Source organism: Saccopteryx bilineata, chromosome 4, assembly GCF_036850765.1.
Source record: "Saccopteryx bilineata isolate mSacBil1 chromosome 4, mSacBil1_pri_phased_curated, whole genome shotgun sequence".
Taxonomy (NCBI): Eukaryota; Metazoa; Chordata; class Mammalia; order Chiroptera; family Emballonuridae; genus Saccopteryx; species Saccopteryx bilineata.
In genome coordinates, this window is record NC_089493.1 from 279,870,269 (window position 1) to 279,888,817 (window position 18,549).

At 46.5% G+C, this 18,549-nt stretch overlaps 1 protein-coding gene and 1 non-coding gene across 10 annotated transcripts in view; both read right to left on the reverse strand.

The window, feature by feature from the left end:
• Positions 1-18,544, reverse strand: part of CLEC16A (C-type lectin domain containing 16A) — a 222,844-nt gene extending 204,300 nt beyond the window's left edge. For all 9 annotated transcript variants that reach the window (XM_066274870.1, XM_066274867.1, XM_066274866.1 and 6 more), the window contains exons 1-2: positions 18,300-18,544; positions 1,795-1,923 (exon numbers count right to left, since the gene is read on the reverse strand). In XM_066274870.1, coding sequence (XP_066130967.1) covers positions 1,795-1,923; positions 18,300-18,379 — 209 coding nt within the window. In that variant the 5' untranslated portion in view covers positions 18,380-18,544. The remainder of the gene's footprint in view (positions 1-1,794; positions 1,924-18,299) is intronic.
• On the reverse strand, positions 10,636-10,770 carry LOC136336865 (U4 spliceosomal RNA). The gene has a single exon (XR_010731620.1). It is a non-coding gene; the product is annotated as a U4 spliceosomal RNA (small nuclear RNA).
• Positions 18,545-18,549: the final 5 nt, after the last annotated feature.

The window sequence follows — 18,549 nt, forward strand, 5'->3', positions numbered from 1 at the left end:
AGTGACAGCTGAGTGCACTGTGGAGCCTGGATGGGGAGCCTACAGCAACCAGAGGGTATTAATGAACAATCTGGCAAAATCCAACTCAAGCCTGCAGTTTACTTAATAGTCAGGTACCAATGTCAGCTATTCCGATTTGACAAATATACCCTGGTCATCTAAGATGTTAACAATAGGGGACACAGGAGGGAAGGCCTATGGGAACTTTCTGTACTATCTTCACAACTTTTGTGTAAATTTAAAATTACTCTAAATTTTTTTAAAAAATGTATTAAAAACAAATTCTCTTGGGACTCTGCTAGGCAGCCATTGAAGAGTCAGTGGGCCTCTCGTAGCTCAGGAGTTTTTCTAAGCCGACAGATGGACGGAAGAAGTCCATGCTAGTAGAGGGGACACAGTTTCTAAACTTTAACCCAAGAGTCTCTTTCATTTCCAAAAACCAACCAATTCCTCATGGAGCCTCAAAGGAGGCTAGTCTTGTTTATAAGCAGCACCTCGCTTATTATTCACGTTGTCCTTGGGGATCATGGCCAGTGTCATAGGCTTGCATTTGCCACCACAAGTAGCTTTATCTTAGACAACCTCACTGATGAAAATGCAAAGCTATCCAGAAAAATCAGAATATCTAATAAGAAACATGTTAGAAATAACTTTTTTTAATAATGGTCTTAAAAGTGGCCTCAATACTTGAGATTATCTTATATAAAAATAAAATCTGTCTGGTGGTTGTCATAATCCAAATTCTTCTGCACTTGGACACTGAGACAGGTCTATTGGGGAAGCAGTTCGGGGTTTATCACCTTTGCTTTTCAATCGTTCAATAGGGACATCTTTTTTTTTTTTTTAATAAACTGCTAACATTTCTTTTTTTAAAAAATTTTATTATTTTTTTTACAGGGACAGAGAGAGAGTCAGAGAGAGGGATAGACAGGGACAGACAGACAGGAACAGAGAGAGATGAGAAGCATCAATCATCAGTTTTTCGTTGGGACTCCTTAGTTGTTCATTGATTGCTTTCTCATATGTGCCTTGACCGCGGGCCTGCAGCAGACCGAGTAACCCCTTGCTCGAGCCAGCGACCTTGGGTCCAAGCTGGTGAGCTTTAATGGCTCAAGCAGACCTGCGTCCTTTCGCATCCCAGTCCGACGCTCTATTCACTGCGCCACCACCTGGTCAGGCAAACTGCTAACATTTCTTAGTGCCTACTCTATACCAGACATTCGGCAGGAACTCTCTTTCTCCTTTAAACATGAGGAAACTGAGGCTGGCCTAAGGTTGCTCACGCAGAGAGTACAAGAATAAGGACAAACTCCTCTGTGGATTCTGGCACAAGGCACTGCTTCAACACTTCCCAGCTGTTTGACCGTGCACATAAATGGGGGCAATAGGGCCTCTACCCTGGAGTCACAGGGAGATATAAGGGGATTATCTGTCAAGAGCTCAGCACTGTGCTTGGCCCATCAGTAAACACAATAAATGTTCACTTTACTGTCCCCCAGTTCACTCAGCCACTCAGCATCTAACTCCCCAGGACACTGTCTCCTTCCTTGAGGGTGATAAGGAGACATTACCGGAAAAATTACCCATGATAGTCTCAGAATTTATAGAGAGACTCATTTCCATAACTTCTGTATCTGCAGCTTGCAGTGTTTCAGGACATTTTATAGAGGGGGGGGTATCTGTGCAAGACCAAATCGGCGTCAAATTCTGACATCATCAAGAATGACACATGATTTACATGTAGAAAAATAGTCAAAGGAAGAAGAAAAATGAAAAACCACTAGAAACCCTTACTCAAACACGGAGCTGTCATTCTGATCTCCCCAAATCAGGATCTCAGTGATGGAACGAATGGTCTCCACCAGCAGGTTTCGGTTCTGTTCTGTGACTGTGGTGTTCTTAGTCAAAACGTGGTACAGATACCTGAGAGAAAGGAAAGGAAAGGAAAGTTTACCAACTGAAATGAAAGCCAGGCTCAAAGACCTTAGCAACATTAGAGGGACAATACAGCTGTGCTTTCTCAGATCTGCTTAGCACAATCCCCATTCAGATGGGACAGAACTTACCAGTCAAGAAATATGTCAGACAACGCTTGAAGCGTTCCATAGCCAGAGGCACCGCAATCCAAATGGAGGCGGGAGAATGGCCACACACTTGAAGACGGCCATCCTCAAACTCGAGTGCCTAAGAGCATCACCTGGAGAATGGGATGAAGTGGGGGTATAGGAGCCCACCCAGAGATTCCGGGGAATGAGGAAAGACCAGGCACTGGCCATTCTCAAACACTCTGCAGGTCATTCTGATGCTAGTGGAGCAAGTAGAGTCACACGGCTCAGGTCGGAGTTCCTGACATAAGAACTGTGTGAGGGGCAGTCACAGCTTAGGGAGGTGGGTCCCAAAGCCAGAGCCAGGAGTCAAAATAATGTGCACTCACAAGACTACCACTGGGTTGCCCATAATTCCCCATAAATGCAGAGTGCCCATTAGAACTGATGGCTCATGTGAAGTGGGTTGTTCACAGGGCACTGATCTTATTTACTAACTGCAGATTGCAGAATTCACAAAGTCAAGTGGGCTTGAGACTATGGTACTGAATCTCACCCACCCAAGCGGCCCTGGAAGGCCTACGCTGCTCCAGACCTATGCCATCTGCTGGGGCAGAGACAGGAAGGCCAGGCCCTCTGCTGCTGGAGACGCCAACTGAGTCAGGGAGGCCAGTCCTGAGCAGTGTGGGGCCAGCAGCCTGGCCGATGCCCTGGGATTGCCACCTGGAACAGGTGTTAAGAGATGGCATCGCTAGGACCCACAAACTGAGGTGACTTCAGCTGGCACGGGAGCCTCAGACTCGGGAAGCAAAGGGGATTCCAAGAGTCACCCCCTGACTTCGTCTATGCCCCCCTCCGGTTGCAGGGTGCGGACTGGCGAGAGGAACTCAGGGAAAGCTTAGATAGGAGCATCCCGTCGAAAATCTCTAAAAATGTGCCAGACATAAGAGGTAGAATCCTTCAGAGGGAACAGTAAAAAGCAATCTGCTACGTAAGGGGGTGGGGTTTTAACTGCATGCGAGCCCTGGCCGAAAAGCTCCATTGGTTGAAGCACTGTCCCGAAGTGAGGAGGTTGCTAGTTCGATCCCCGGACAGGGCACATACAGGAACAGATCAATGTTTCTTTCTCTTACTCTTCCTTCCTCTCTCACTAAAATCAATAAATAAAAATAAAATAAAACTGCATCTGCCTTCTACTATGCAATAACTAGCGTAGTCCTCCGAAAACAGAAACCTCCAACACCTGGGCCCGTCTACGGGCAGGGCTTCACCTGGGAGTGGGTGCCAGTTTCCCCTGGGGTAAGGGGACTCCACAGCACTGGTGGGGCCTGGGATGAACCACGGGCAACTCACTCGTGAATCTCTGTCTTCATGTCACCTTGACTCATCTTCCTCAAGAGGCTCAAAGAGCAGAGTTTTTCAAATAGTGCTTCACAGGCTGCTGCATCAGACTCACCTACGTTGCAGGTTCTAGCTCCCACCCCAGATCCACAGAACTGACTCCTGGGTGTGTTACACGACGCTGAGTCAGCCCTGACTCCTGCTGACCCCCCAGAATGAGTGATGTCTACAGTGTCCTGCCCTCAACAGCCCTCGGTGCCTGTAGACTCATGTCTGGCTGCTTTTATGGAATCTGTCCATCTCGTATCCGGTCTTCCCCTTTTCCTGCTGCCTTCTATTTTTCCCAGCATTCTTGTCTTTTCCAAAGAAGCCTGCCTTCTCATAAGGTTCCCACAGTGCAACAGTTTCAGCTGCTTTGTACTTTTTTTTGGCCTCCAACAATGCTTTAGGCTTAATTTGCTCTAAGACCCACTTGTTCATCTTCCTGACAGCCCAAGGTATCTGTCGAGCTCTCCTCCAACACCATACAAGTTAGTCATTTTCCTAACAGCATTCTTCACTGTCCAGCTTTCATATCTGTACACAGTAACTGGGACTACCAGGGTGTGGATGATCTTAGCCTTGGTCTCTAATGACGTATCTTTGTCGTGACCTTTTCTAATTCTTCCACTGTTGCCCTTCTGAGTCTAAGCCTTCACTTGAGTTCTTGGCTGCAGTCTTTATTTAAATTGATAACTGAACTAAGGCAAGCAAAATCTTTAACAATTTCAATATCCACTCTATGCTAAAGTTGTGTATTTCTTTGTAGTCATGATTTTTGTCTTCTTGATGTTCAAATGCAAGTCCTACTTTGGCACTTTATTCTCACTTTCATCAGAAGTCCTTTCAAATCATTGCTACTTTTTGCCACAAGATGGTGTCATCTGCATATCTTAAGTTATTGATATTTCTTCCACCAATGTTCATTCCTCCTTCCTCTGAGTCTAGCCCAGTTTTTCATATGTCTGTGTACAGATTAAACAAATAGGGAGATAAAAGTTCACCTTTCACCTTTGCCTATAGGAAACCACTGGCAAAAGAGTATGTCTCTCCAAACTCTCCTGAGAGTGGCTTCCTGTCTACAATACAGGTTACACGTCAGGACAATCAAGTGCTGAGACATGCCCATTTCTTCCAGGGCAACCCACAGACTCTGGGTGCAAGGCCCCAAATCTGCTTTTTTTTTTTTTTTTTTACAGAGACAGAGTCAGAGAGAGGGATAGACAGACAGGAACAGAGAAATGAGAAGCATCAATTATTAGTTTTTTGTTGTGACTCCTTAGTTGTTCATTGATTGCTTTCTCATATGTGCCTTGACCGTGGGCCTTCAGCAGACCGAGTAACCCCTTGCTGGAGCCAGCGACCCTGGGTCCAAGCTGGTAAGCTTTTTGTTTTGCTCAAGCCAGATGAGCCTGTGCTCAAGCTGGCAACCTTGGGGTCTCAAACCTGGGTCCTTCCACATCCTTCCACATCCCAGTCCGACGCTCTATCCACTGCGCCACCGCCTGGTCAGGTCAAATCTGCATTTTGACTGAGGTGCCACTAAAGTTCCAGAGCCACTGAGTCACTCACACTGGCCAGCAGAGACACTCTCCATGCAGTCCTCAGCATGCCCACTCTCTGCCATGACAGGCACTGCATGTGCCAGGGAAGAGGCAGGTTCTCTGCACTCTGGTGCTTCCTTCTGTGTAGAGGACGACATCCACTAAGAACAGGGAGTTTAAAATCTTTAGAACAAGTCCTGACTTCTATTCACTGTGCTTTCTGCCTGGATGCCCTCCCTGCCCTAACCAATCAGCAAACTCTTACTCCTATTTCAAAACCCACCTTAGGTACCTCTTGGTAAAGCCTTCTTAAACTTTTTTTTTTTTTTTTTTTTTTTGTGACAGAGAGAGTCAGATAGGGACAGACAGGAAGGGAGAGAGATGAGAAGCGTCAATTCGTCGTTGCAGCACCTTAGTTGTTCATTGATTGCTTTCTCATATGTGCCTTGACCGGAGGGCTTCAGCAGACCGAGTAACCCCTTGCTTGAGCCAGCGACCTTGGGTCCAAGCTGGTGAGCTTTGCTCAAATCAGATGAGCCCGTGCTCAAGCTGGTGACCTTGGGGTCTCGAACCTGGGTCATTTGCATTCCAGTCCGACGCTCTATCCACTGCGCCTCCGCCTGGTCAGGCGGTAAAGCCTTCCTTAAAGACCTTCACATCTCACGCTCCCTGCCTGGGCGGGGGGGTGATTATCCCTCCCCCACCCCACACTTCTGTACCCATATGTACTTACTGGTGCACAGACTGCCCTCGTTTGCAATGATCTGCCTCTCTTACTAGACCCGAGTTCCTCAAGATCTGAAACATCATCTTGTTGATCTCAGTGACTCCAATATGTCCAGTACACAGTAGGTGCTCAATAAATGCTGAACTGGGGATGGTAGGGAACCCTCTTCATGAACATGCTACATCAGAGCATACAAAGACTGAACATCATCAAGAGTCCAAAGTCAAACACAGTAAGTGGCAGCACAGAGAGGTAGCAAAGAGCTCAGGCTTTTAGAGTCCAATATTCAGACTTGGGCTTGACCCCTGATCCTGCCACTGCCTGTGACCTTGAACAAGCCACTTCACCCTCTGGAGCTCAGCCTTTATGCGCCAGTAACACACTGGGCTGTTCCAGGGATTCGACATGACAGCGCATAGAAAGAGCCCCGCATGGCATCTGGCACACAGTGAGCACTCAACAGATGCAGTAGTAGCTGCTACTACTGTTATTATGTTGTGGTCGTTATGGTGGGGCCGTAATTAACATCGTCACTGAACTACACATGGACTATTTGAGAACTTAGGAAGGAAAGCTAGGCTGGATCCAAACAGTCATAAAAAGAGGACTTCATGGGAAGAGTTATGGAACTTATACAGAGAAACCAGAGCGGGAAGTGGCAAGTCTGGTCTTAGCTGGGTGACCTTGAGTAAATTAATCTCTGTGCACCTCAGTTCTACCAACTGTAAAATGAGAGCAATTGTACCTTAATGCCTTAGTACCTACCTATTCTATTATGGTGTTATGAGGAGAAATAAACAAGCAAAAAGAGAGATATATAAACTGGCAGTTACTACATATGATACTATTATTGTTGTTATCATCATTGCCTTTGTTAAATAATTTCTGAAAAAAATTCTAGTAAATATGAGGCACTTCCCACCAAACCCAGGGGAAAGAGCAGGATAGTAAGTCCTGAAAAGAAGATTGCAGAAGCTCCCACATGTGGTGTATGGCCTATATACCTGGTTCTCTGTGAAGGGCTATATGTGAGCCTCATATTCACAGTAACCTGGGAACATGCACATTGTTACAACGGCCGCACAGGCGAGGACAGCAACTGAGGGACGTTCAGTGTAGCCACAGCCACAGCCCAAAACCAGGAGGGACAGTCTAACAGATCCAGCTGTTCCATGGCCCCTCCAACACCTGCTGCTCTTTGCCTATTTCAGTGGAGCCATTCTGCTTGGTATGTACTGACCTTGCACTAGGGTTTTATTGCACAGTAACTGAAGATGAATGCCTTTCACATATTTATGGCTATCTGAATATCTTTTGCAAGGTACCTACCTGTGCAAGTCTTCTGCCCATTTTTTAATTAGGTAATTTTTCTTATTTGATGGAGTTCTTATACAGTGTGTCCGTAAAGTCATGGTGCACTTTTGACCGGTCACAGGAAAACAACAAAAGACGATAAAAATGTGACATCTGCACCAAATAAAAGGAAAACCCTCCAAGTTTCTGTAGGATGATGTGGCAGCATGTGCGCATGCACAGATGATGACGTAACACTGTGTATACAGCGGAGCAGCCCACGGCCATGCCAGTCGAGATGTGGACAGTACAGAGGAAAGTTCAGTGTGTTCTGAGGCTCACTAAATTCGAATCCGTGACCAAAGTGCAATGTGAATATCGGCGCGTTTATAAGGAAGCGCCACCACATAGGAATAACATTACTTGGTGGAATAAGCAGTTGAAGGAAACCGGCAGTTTGGTGGAGAAACCCCGTTCTGGTAGGCCATCAGTCAATGACGAGTCTGTAGAGGCTATACGGGATAGCTACCTAAGGAGCCCTAAAAAATCTGTGTATGAGCCAACATCGAACTGCACTGAATAGGTATGAAACTGGGAGAGTTTTCCTTTTATTTGGTGCAGATTTCACATTTCTATCGTTTTTCTGTTGCTTTCCTGTGACTGGTCAAAAGTACACCATGACTTTACGGACACACTGTATATTCTGAATACAAATCCTGAACTGCAAATACATATGACAAATGTTTTCTCTGAATACAGCTTGCCTTTTCACTCTCTTTATAGTTGTCTTTTGATGAGCAAAGGTTCTTGAAATCTTTACGTACCCTAAAGGTCATGAAGAAATGCTATTTTCTTCTTTAAAAAAAAATACTGTTTTACCTCTCACATTTGGACTTAGAGTACATCTGAAAATTAATGTTTATGGTGTGAGGTATTGGCCACATTCATTATCTATTTGGATATCTAGTTAATTCATCAACATTTACTGAAAAGGTCATTTCTCCAATGCACTGTGATGTCACCTTTGTCATTAATAAAGTGATACACATGTGGGGCTCTTTATGGATGTCCTAGTTCCACTTGATCTATTGGGGTTTTATTTGTTTTTTTGTTTGTTTTTTAAACAAGAGAGACAGAAGACAGAGCAATGGTTCCATTCTGGAAGCCTGAGTAAGATTTTTTTTAATCTTTATTTATTCCTTTTAGAGAGAGAGGAAGGGAGAGAAAGAAACAGGAACACTGATCTGTTCCTCTATGTTCCCTGACCAGGGATCAAACCAGCAACCTCTGCGCTTCGAGATGATGCTCTAACCAATGGAGCTATTGGTTTACTTTTGTGTCAATTTCATGCTGTGCAATCACTGCAGCTTTTTAACAAATCTTGCTATGTGATAATGTAAGTCCTCCAAACCTCTTTCCTTCGTTTTTTTCATTCTGGTACTGGCTATTCTTGGCCCTCTGTATTTCCATATATGTAAATGTAAAAGGCATTGCCTGGGCCCTGGTCAGCTGGCTCAGTGGTAGAGCATGGGCCTGGCACGTGGAAGTCCTGGGTTCAATTCCCAGCCAGGGCACATAGGAGAAGCGCCCATCTGCTTCTCCACTTCTCCTCCCTCTCCTTCTCTCTCTCTTCCTCTCCCACAGCCAAGGCTCCACTGGAGCAAAGCTGGCCCGGGTTCTGAGGATGGCTCCATGGCCTCCACCTCAGGTGCTAGAATGGTTCTGGTTGCAACAGAGCATCGCCCCCTGGTGGATATGTTGGGTGGATCCTGGTCGGGCGCATGCGGAAGTCTGTCTCTCTGCCTCCCCACTTCTCACTTCAGAAAAAACACATACACAAAAAAAATTCATTGCCTGATCAGGTAGTGACATAGTGGATAGAGCGTCAACCTGGGACACTGAGAACCCAGGTTCGAAACCCCAAGGTTGCAGCTTGAGCAAGAGCACGAGCTCAAGCGTGGCTTACCAGGCTTGAGCATGGTCGCTGGCTTGAGCAAGGCTGGAGTCCCTGGTCAAGGCACAGATGAGAAGCAATCAGTGAACAACTAAAGTGCCACAACTACTAGTTGATGCTTCTCGTCTCTCTCCCATCCCATCTGTCTTTCTCTCACGCAAAAAAAAAAACAACAACAACAAAAAAAAAAACTTGAAAAGTAATCTTCTCAATTTCCACAAAAATACCTGCTAAGATTTCCTTTAAGATTGACCTAAATGTATAAATATAGAGAGAACTGACATCTTTATAATAATGTGACATAATGACATTTATATTTCTTTCAATGTTTGCTGAACTTACACATCTTTTGTTAAGAGTTATTTCCAGGTATCTGATTTATTTTTATTCTACTGTACAGTAGTGTTTGAAATAATCATTTTCTAAATGTTTGCTGTTGGTAAATAGAAACACCTACTAGCCCTGGTCCAATAGCTCAATTGGTTAGTGTCATCCCAGTACACAAAGATTGCAGGTTCGATCCCTGATCAGGGCACATACAGAAACAGACTGGTGTCTCTTTCTCTCTCTCTCACTCGCTTCCTCTCTCTCTAAAATCAATAAACTAAAAAAAAACAAAAAAACTTTTAATAGAAATACCCACTCGATTTCAAGATCTATGATGATTATACCTATTCCTGGCTCATCATTTCACTCCCCAATGCCCAAGCACACTGTTTTAGGTATTGTTTTAGAAGAGACCCTTAATATTATAATTTTGCTTAAAGATTCTGAGGAAAATAAAGCAAGCTGAATGGGTTACAATTTAATGTTTAATGCTGCATCTAATCCTAGAGCTTTGGAAGATCAACTAATTAACTCAGAGATATTAATCACTTAATAACTTTCTGATTAGAAATGTAACACTCGTTTTAGAAAGGTTAGAAACTTCAACAACAACAAAAGAGAAATGGCGGTTGTCAAGCACGTTGCTGCCCAGAGGTGACCTCTGCTGGAGCTGCAATGTATTTCTCTGGGTCTTTTCCTTTGCAACGGATATTTATATAGATGAGTTCATGTTGTACGTCCATTTCCACACCCATCTTTTCCCCCCACCTCTGGCTAAAATAGAAGCATTTTTGCTACTGAAAAGTGTTGCAAGCATCCCTAATGGCTTCACGGCATATCATGGAAAGGACAAGCACAGCAGTTACTCCTCTGCTAGGCATTAGGATTCCTAAGTGTTTACATGGCCATCTTCGTGGGCAAGACTGTGTCCCTATCTCAGGTAAGATTCCAAGGCAAGAATGATTACTTTGAACTTTTTACTACATAAAATTAAGATTTTTCTCTTACAATGACAACTGTTACAATAATGTTTTTTCTCAAACTCTATCTATATCCGCATATTTTTATCATCATAGTAGAAATTGTTGCAGCCTCCTATTGCCAGGACCTATTCTGTGTGCTCAGAGGTGTTCACTCACAGCAACCTTGTGGGTTGATGCTCTGGGAGGCTAGAACCTGCCCGGAGACCCCACACACAGAACCCAGGCAGTCTGACTCCAGACCCCGGACCCCATACTTAGAGCCATTATAGTATAGAAAATACAAACAATAAACAACTTTGACTAGCAAGCATTTATATGAAGTTATGAATGCCGAGCATACAAGAAAATCAAATAGATAAACAACAGATCAAAAAAAAACAAGAAAATATGTATTAGATCAGGGGTTGGGAACCTATGGCTCGCAAGCCAGATGTGGCTCTTTTTCTTTTTTTTCAATTAGCAATAATTGCACCTCGGATAAACCTCATTGGCTACGATACTGCCACTGCGCAAAGCTCAGATGTGGTTCTTTTGATGGCTGCATCTGGCTCACAGACAAATCTTTAATAAAAAAAATAATAATGTTAAAAATATAAAACATTCTCATGTATTACAATCCATTCATTTCCTACTGCTCATGTTCATGGTTGTGGGTGGCTGGAGCCAATCACAGCTGTCCTCCGGGACAACACCAAATTTTTATTGGATAATGCCTAACGTACACGGGTTGTTGAATGGCTGTCACTGAATTACATTTTAAAATATGTGGCGTTCATGGCTCTCTCAGCCAAAAAGTTTCCTGACCCCTGTATTAGATCTTAAGGTAAGTCCTTACAGCTGACCGTACTCCATTTCATTTTCATTTTGGTGTGTGTGTGACAGAGACAGAGAGCGGGACAGACAGGGACAGATAAGACAGGCAGGGAGAGAGATGAGAAGCATCAATTCTTCGTTGCAGCACCTTAGTTGTTCATTGATTGCTTTCTCATATGTGCCTTGACGGGGGGGGGGGGGGGGCTCCCTTGCTCAAGCCAGCGACCTTGGGCTCTAGCTAGTGAGCCCTGCTCAAACCAGATGAGCCCGCACTCAAGCCAGCGACCTCGGGGTTTCAAACCTGGGTCCTTCACATCCCAGTCTGACGCTCTATCCACTGCGTCACCACCTGGTCAGGCTCATTTTCATTTGAAAAAGAGATAGCATTACCATATCTCCAACAGATCTGCAGAATGTAGAATCCCAATACCACACCCTTGCACATTAACAAACTCTACCTTTTGAGACAAATTTAAGAGTTTGAAACGCCTGGAGAACTACAGTCTATTGTCAATGTGCAACCAACACACGGGAGGCTAATCACCTAGAACTACAGACTGTAAACAATCCACAGAACCTTCCTTCTCAATAGTCACTTATTGCCCAAGTTAAACCATTACAGTTAATAATTATGTCCACTTCAGAGACAGTCATACTGAGTTCAAGTTTCATACCTCTCATGACGTGTATGATAACATGCCTCTTAGGATGCCTCTATTGCAAGATGTTGAAACTTATCTGCAAGCTAGAGTGTAAGAAAGGGTAACTGGAGTGACAAAGGGATAGGGGGACTAGAAATCCATGTCCCCCAAAATAATAATGTCTGGAGTGGGGGTGGGGTACACAGGGCCTGTGTCTCTTTGACTTGCTCAGCACCAAGGCAGGGACTCCTCCCCAGACATTCCCCAGAGCACCCCACTCTGTGCTTTGAAAACTTCCATTTGGACAGCATCCAGCCCTCTGGCTGGCAGGACAAGGAAAAGCTCCATACAGCATGAAACCAGACTAGAGGATTAGAGAAAGGTTTTACAGATGGTGCTTCTGATGAATCACTCTGAAAGATGTCAAACTGGGCCAGCCAGTGAGACTGTCTGAGAGGCCAGGGAGCCAGCAACCAGAGCAAGCATGTAGGTAGGGCTTTCAGCCCCAGAAAAAGTCACAGCTCCAGCACAGATGTTGTGACCAAAGTGGCAAGAGCAGCCGTTGTTAGGAAAAGCCTGGCCAGAACTTGCCTCTCTTGTTCATCCTACAACAAATACTTGTTGGTCACTTACTATGGACCAGGCCCTGTCCCAGCATCTGACAATTATCAGGTGAAAAACCACACAGGTCCCATCCTCATAAAGTTTGTGTCAAGTTGGGTGACAACTATACTAAGAACATTTCTGATGGCAAATGGACATGGCTGAGGGACCCTGGCCAGCTTCCTGGGAGCTCACTCAAGGGTGGATAAAGCTTAAAGAGCCCAGAGCACCTACCAGCTGGTCTAACTCCTTAGATATGAGAAGACCACACAAAAGGTGTTAACTGAGTGAGTCAACAAGAACACGAACAGGTGAAGCTAGAGAATATGGTAAAACTTATTTTTGGCTGAAGCCACAGGGCAATTTTATGGAAGAACTGGCATTAGGATGGGCAGGAAGAAGAGGGGTGCTCAGGAGGAGGAACGAAGATGCAGACAGGGGGCACAGGAGGTGTGTGTAACACTGAGTGAGAAAGAAGAACCGGCAGTGTGAAATGGGGTAAGAGATGTCCTCGGATTATGGCAGGCGGTTACCCTAACTCACCAGGAGACAGCAGCGGTCCCCTGAGCGGAAACCCAGCTCCAGCTGACCCTCCTCCAGTCCGTTCTCCAAACTTCGGAGGGACCACAGCAGTCCTCTGGTTAAAAACTTTCAATGGCTCCCCACTATTCTCAGCCCACTCTCCAAATTCCTTAACATGATTTACAAGGCCCAGCAGGACCTGGTCTCTGTGACTTCTGCCCCATTGCTCTGCTCTAGGGTCCTACACCTCCCTCACCCCGTGTATGTACGTACGTACATATGTGTACACACACACACACACACACACACACCTTACTGAAGGACCCGAATCTATTTCTTCCCAGCTTCTTCTGTTTCCTCTGCCTGAGCATCCTTCCTTCACACCAGCCCTGCCCGACCCCTACCCTCCATCTGGTAACAACCACTTATCCTTTTTTTTTTTTTTTTTGTATTTTTCTGAAGCTGGAAATGGGGAGAGACAGTCAGACAGACTCCCGCATGCGCCCGACCGGGATCCACCCGGCACGCCCACCAGGGGCAACGCTCTGCCCACCAGGGGGCGATGCTCTGCCCCTCCGGGGCGTCGCTCTGCCGAGACCAGAGCCACTCTAGCGCCTGGGGCAGAGGCCAAGGAGCCATCCCCAGCGCCCGGGCCATCTTTGCTCCAATGGAGCCTTGGCTGCGGGAAGGGAAGAGAGAGACAGAGAGGAAGGAGGGGGGGTGGTGGAGAAGTAAATGGGCACTTCTCCTATGTGCCCTGGCCGGGAATCGAACCCGGGTCACCCCGCACGCCAGGCCGACGCTCTACCGCTGAGCCAACCGGCCAGGGCTACAACCACTTATCCTTTAGGTCTCCACTTTAACAGGTGTCTGCCTACCAAGGATGCTCCTGACTCCCAAGCCTGAGTTACACAGTCTTCCCCTGTGCTCTTAAACTAGCTGGGTGGGAATAGCACTCTGAAGACCTGGTGAACTTAGACTTGACATAGCAGGTGCCTTGGACTCACTATGTGTGATATGTTGAATAGGACAGCCTAAGAAAATGAATCTGGCAACCCTGAGCCTCCCGTTCTAAAAGGACCAGTGCTATCCTAGGCAAAACTGAAATGAACCAAGAGGAGATGAGCATCTGCCTGCTGGGTACACATTCTCCATCTCTTTGAGTAATAACCCCTGATTTTCTTTTTCTCTCATGCTCTGTCCATCAGCTTGGGAGGAGCTGATGCCACCCCAGCTCCAAGACCAATTAGAGCACTCCATGCCCCCTGCCACTAGCGCAGGGATGGTCATGAGACCCCAGGTTGGTCTAATGAAACTCAATTCTGGACTTCTGTTGGCAATACTAAGAAAAGAAGCTCTTCTTTCCCAAGGGATTGCTCAGCTAATATGGTATAAACCTGGAGCCTGCTGAGAATAACTCCTAATGGTAGAAAGCAGAGACAAGAACTGGAAAAAGGCAGATAGTGACCGCTTCTTCTCAATACATGGACTCAGCCATGGCTTAGCCAGAACACAATGTTCAGTGACAGAGGCCAATCGGTTCCATTTGGGGCTTAAGGCAATTCCAACTTGGTTTTTGTCACTTGCAAGCAAGAATCTTGGGCCACACGAAGAAGGTGATCAGAATTAAGGCAACCACACAACACAAGAACAAAATAATTCCATCAGTGTGGACTCACAGTTCCTGGTACAGGTGACGTTTCAGTAGCAATCACACAACTCCATCAGTAAAGGTTCTTCTTACTGGTGGCATCTGTTAGTCAATTTCACAGCCTCTGCCACCAGTCTGGGCAATAAACCCATGATGCAAATAACCTTTCACAATTTCAATCTGCTTCAATTAAATCACAAAGTTGATACAGTAGAAAAAACCACAGGCACACAATATTCCAAAAGTAAAACCCTGTCTACCAGGAAAATCCCTTTCTAGTTTGAAAGCTGGGAATGTTATGAAGAATGACATGGTTCAAAAAGGGTTTGCAGCTTTCCTCTCAATTTTTCTGTAAATCTCAAACTGTTCTTAAAAAAGGGGAGAGGTCCCCAGATGCTGTGTGTGTGCCCCAGCCCCCAATTATCAATTCTAAATCCTTTTAAGTATCTTAATTTCTCTTTCCAACCACTGTGACACTGTGCCCTAGGTCAGGGCAAGAGGGTATTAGGAACTCTCTCATCACTGGTAGGGTGACCAATCTGGACCAGTTGCTCAGGACTTTCCCAGTTTTAGCACTAAAAGTCCCATGTCCTGGGAAACCCCTCGGTCCCAGGCACACTGGGATGGCTGGTCCCCCTGTGTCAGATGAAGCCCAAGCTCATTCTACCTCCTGCCTTCTTTCCCACAACTACTGCCCCATGTTGATACTCCACATACCCCCAGGGCCCCCTCCCACATCCTGCTGCCCACACAGTGACTCCTGCTAGTCCTTGAACACTCTGCTCTGGGGTTGCCTCCTCCAGAAAACTTCTAAGAAGGTTCCCACAGGACCCCGGGCCTCTGGTGATCCGAGTGCTTGCCATGCTGTAGAGTCACTGGCTGGATGGCGGTTTCCCCCATCAGCCTGCGAACTCGCTCCAGGAATGAACTGTTCTGTATCCCAAACCCAAGATGGTTGCTATCAGAGCCAAATGAAGATCGTCTCCAGCACTGGGGCGGGCACTAGCTGTTTATGCCATTCTTTACCAAGCCACTTTGGGATGGTCTAAGCCCCACACCAGTAAACAAATCACCAGGTGACTCAGGCAGGCTGTATTATGGATTAAGCTGATCTGCCTGATCCGGGGCAGGCAGCTCAGGTTTCCAGAAAGTACTGGATGGCCACGCAACCTAAACAATGCACCTGGGCAGTTCTCAGGATCCTTTAAAGGAGCCCGAGAACCTCTACCATAAGCCGCTGGCAGGAGGGTGAAGATGTCCCACTGGGCAGTGAGACTCGACTAAATTGAAAGTCGTTCCAAAATGACTTATAAGGAAGTTTGTGTGGGGTTTTTTTTTTTGTTGTTGTTGTTTTTTCTTCAAAAATGCAGTGTAATGAGTGCAAGCACTAAAGCCAAATCCTGGCTTTGACACTTTTTGGCTGTTGTCATCCTGGGGCAAGTGACAATCTCTTTGAACCTTAGTTTCCACATCTATAAAATGGAAACAATAATAGTTCCTATAACTCATAGACTAGTGAGGACTAAAATAACACACAGGAAGTCCTTAGCAAGTACCTGGCACAGAAAATGCATTTAATAAATATTAAAGTAATTTAAAAGGTGAGAGCCTGAAGGCAACTGGGTGCTGGCTGGGGGCCCAACCGTCCTCCCCTTCTCAGCCACAGCCACCCACTCTCTGCATTCCTGAGAGCCTTAGCCTCTGCCTTTCCCAGCCAGCCGCCCTCCCCTTTCAGATTCCTGTTTCCCTCCAACCCCACTGCTAGTCTCGGCCTCTCTCCTGCCCATGTCCTCTCTCACAACCCCCTAAAACCACTCCTCACCACATAATGGGCCCTCGTGCCCCCCACTCTGAGACCCACAAAGTTACATTTATTTATTTTTAGAAATAAAATGTAACAGGGTGACCCTGATCCACAGAAACACGTAGGTTTCAAGTATACATCTCCATAGCATGTGAACTATTCATTGCGTTGTGTGTCCATCACCCAAAGTCCAAATCACTATTAAATGCATGCTCCAGTCTGACCAGTGCTGGCACAGTGGACAGAGCATTGACATGGGACACTGAACACCGAGATTCAAAACCCCAAGGCTGCCGGCTTGAGCACGAGCTTATCAGGCTTGAGCACAGGCTCACCAGCTTGAGTGCAAGGTTGCTGGCTTGAGCATGGGATCATAGACATGACTCTGTGATCGCTGGCTTGAGCCCAAAGGTCACTGGCTTACAAGGGGTCACTGGTTTGGCTGGAGCCCCCCAGTCAAGGCACATATGAGAAGCAATCAATGAACTAAAGTGACGCAACTACTAGTTGATGCTTCTCATCTCTTTCCCTTCCTGCCTGTCTGTCTCTGTCTGTTTCTCTGGCTAAAAAAAAAAAAAACACCTGCTCCATCCTAGAAAGGACTTAGCTATGCATCACAGCACCCTCACCTCAACCCAAATGAGAAGGCTCATCTAATTTCCTTCTCACCAATCCTTGCCATTGGCCGCTGTCTTCCTCCAACTGGTTTTCCCCTCCCCACTCCATCCTTCTTCTTCATTCCTAGCTGTAAACTATTACCACCAAAGGTTTGTTTATTCCCCAACCAACTCCCTCCCCACTACATTATTCTCCCTGAGGTTATTATCTCCTCAAAGATCTCTATCTGGACTCTATTTTCCAGCAACCCTCCCCCAAATCTAGGCATGCTCCACACCTCACCCCAATTCATTCAGTTTTTCTTTTCTTTTTCATTCTTTATCCATTGAGCTCCTACTGTGTGCCAAGCACAGCACTAGATTCTGAAATACAACTCTCCCTCTCTCCTCCTGGAAGTGCCAGTTTAGTAGCAAACGGAAAAGTAATGAAAACAAACAGAGCGACTGCAGCTAGTGGAGATGCACTGAGTGAAATCAAGAAAAAGATGGAAGGGAATTGGGGTGGTGGAAGCACTTTAGGTAGTGTGGTCTGGGATGGCCTGGCTTGGCCTGGCTGATAAACACAGCTACTACCATCACTGGCCACCTACTGTGTAACACACTGAATGAATCTTTCTATGTGTGACATTACTGAATTCTTGCACAATGTTCACAATACCCATTTGCAGATGGGAAACCACAGATTCAATGAGGTGCCGTAATTTGCCCAAGGTCACACAGCACTAAGTGGTGAAATTGGGATTTGAAATGCAGGTCTGACTGCTGCACTCCTGCTTCCCAGGACCCTGTTTGCAACCTGTCCTCCCCTAGTCTACTTCTGACGGTCCCTTCTTAGACTCCTCCTAGAAAACAGTTTGCTTTTAATTACTGCCCTTTACTGAGCACCCCTACATGTTTCCAGCTTTATGTGCATTCTCTTACCCAACCTTCAAGACAGTCTTGGGAAGCAGGTCCTGTCATAATATCGGTTTTACAACCGAGGGAACTAAGGTCTAACTTCACACACTTAGATTCGAACTCAGATCTGTCCAACTCCAGGATCCTGACCTCCGACCTCTCTGCTGTCCAGCCTAAGAAGTACCACCCATGACCTGCTCCCAGCAAGAACGAAGTCTGTCCGTATACTTAAACCTCATCCCCTTACTTTATAGATGGGGATATTGAGACTCTGAGAAGCTAAGGGACTTGCTCAAGGTCACACAGCGAGGAGCGACGGGGTCAGGGTTCGAACCCAGACGCCCTGACTCCAGAGTCCACCATACAGCCTCTCCCGAGCGCCTCTCTCCGCCCTCCACCTCCGCTCTCACACCTCCCAGGGACCCCGGCCCGGCGCTACGCACCCCCATCCCAGCTTCCAGCCCCAAGGCCTCCCACCTCCGCCCCCAGCACACTCACTTGAGGTGGTCCAAGGAGTGGATGTTGCGGGAAGACTTGCCATGGCCCCCGCCCACCCAGCTTCGCGAACGGCCAAACATGTCGGCGACCCAAGCCGGTCGCTTGCTTCACGGTCTCATGCCCCAGCCGCCCAGAGGCCGGGAGCCCACGGCCGCAGCACAAGCCGCGGAGGTAGTGAAGAGACCGCCAACCCCCTTCCTCCCCGGCCCACAGCCCGGCACTGACATTCAGCCGGAACCGGCCGTTCGAC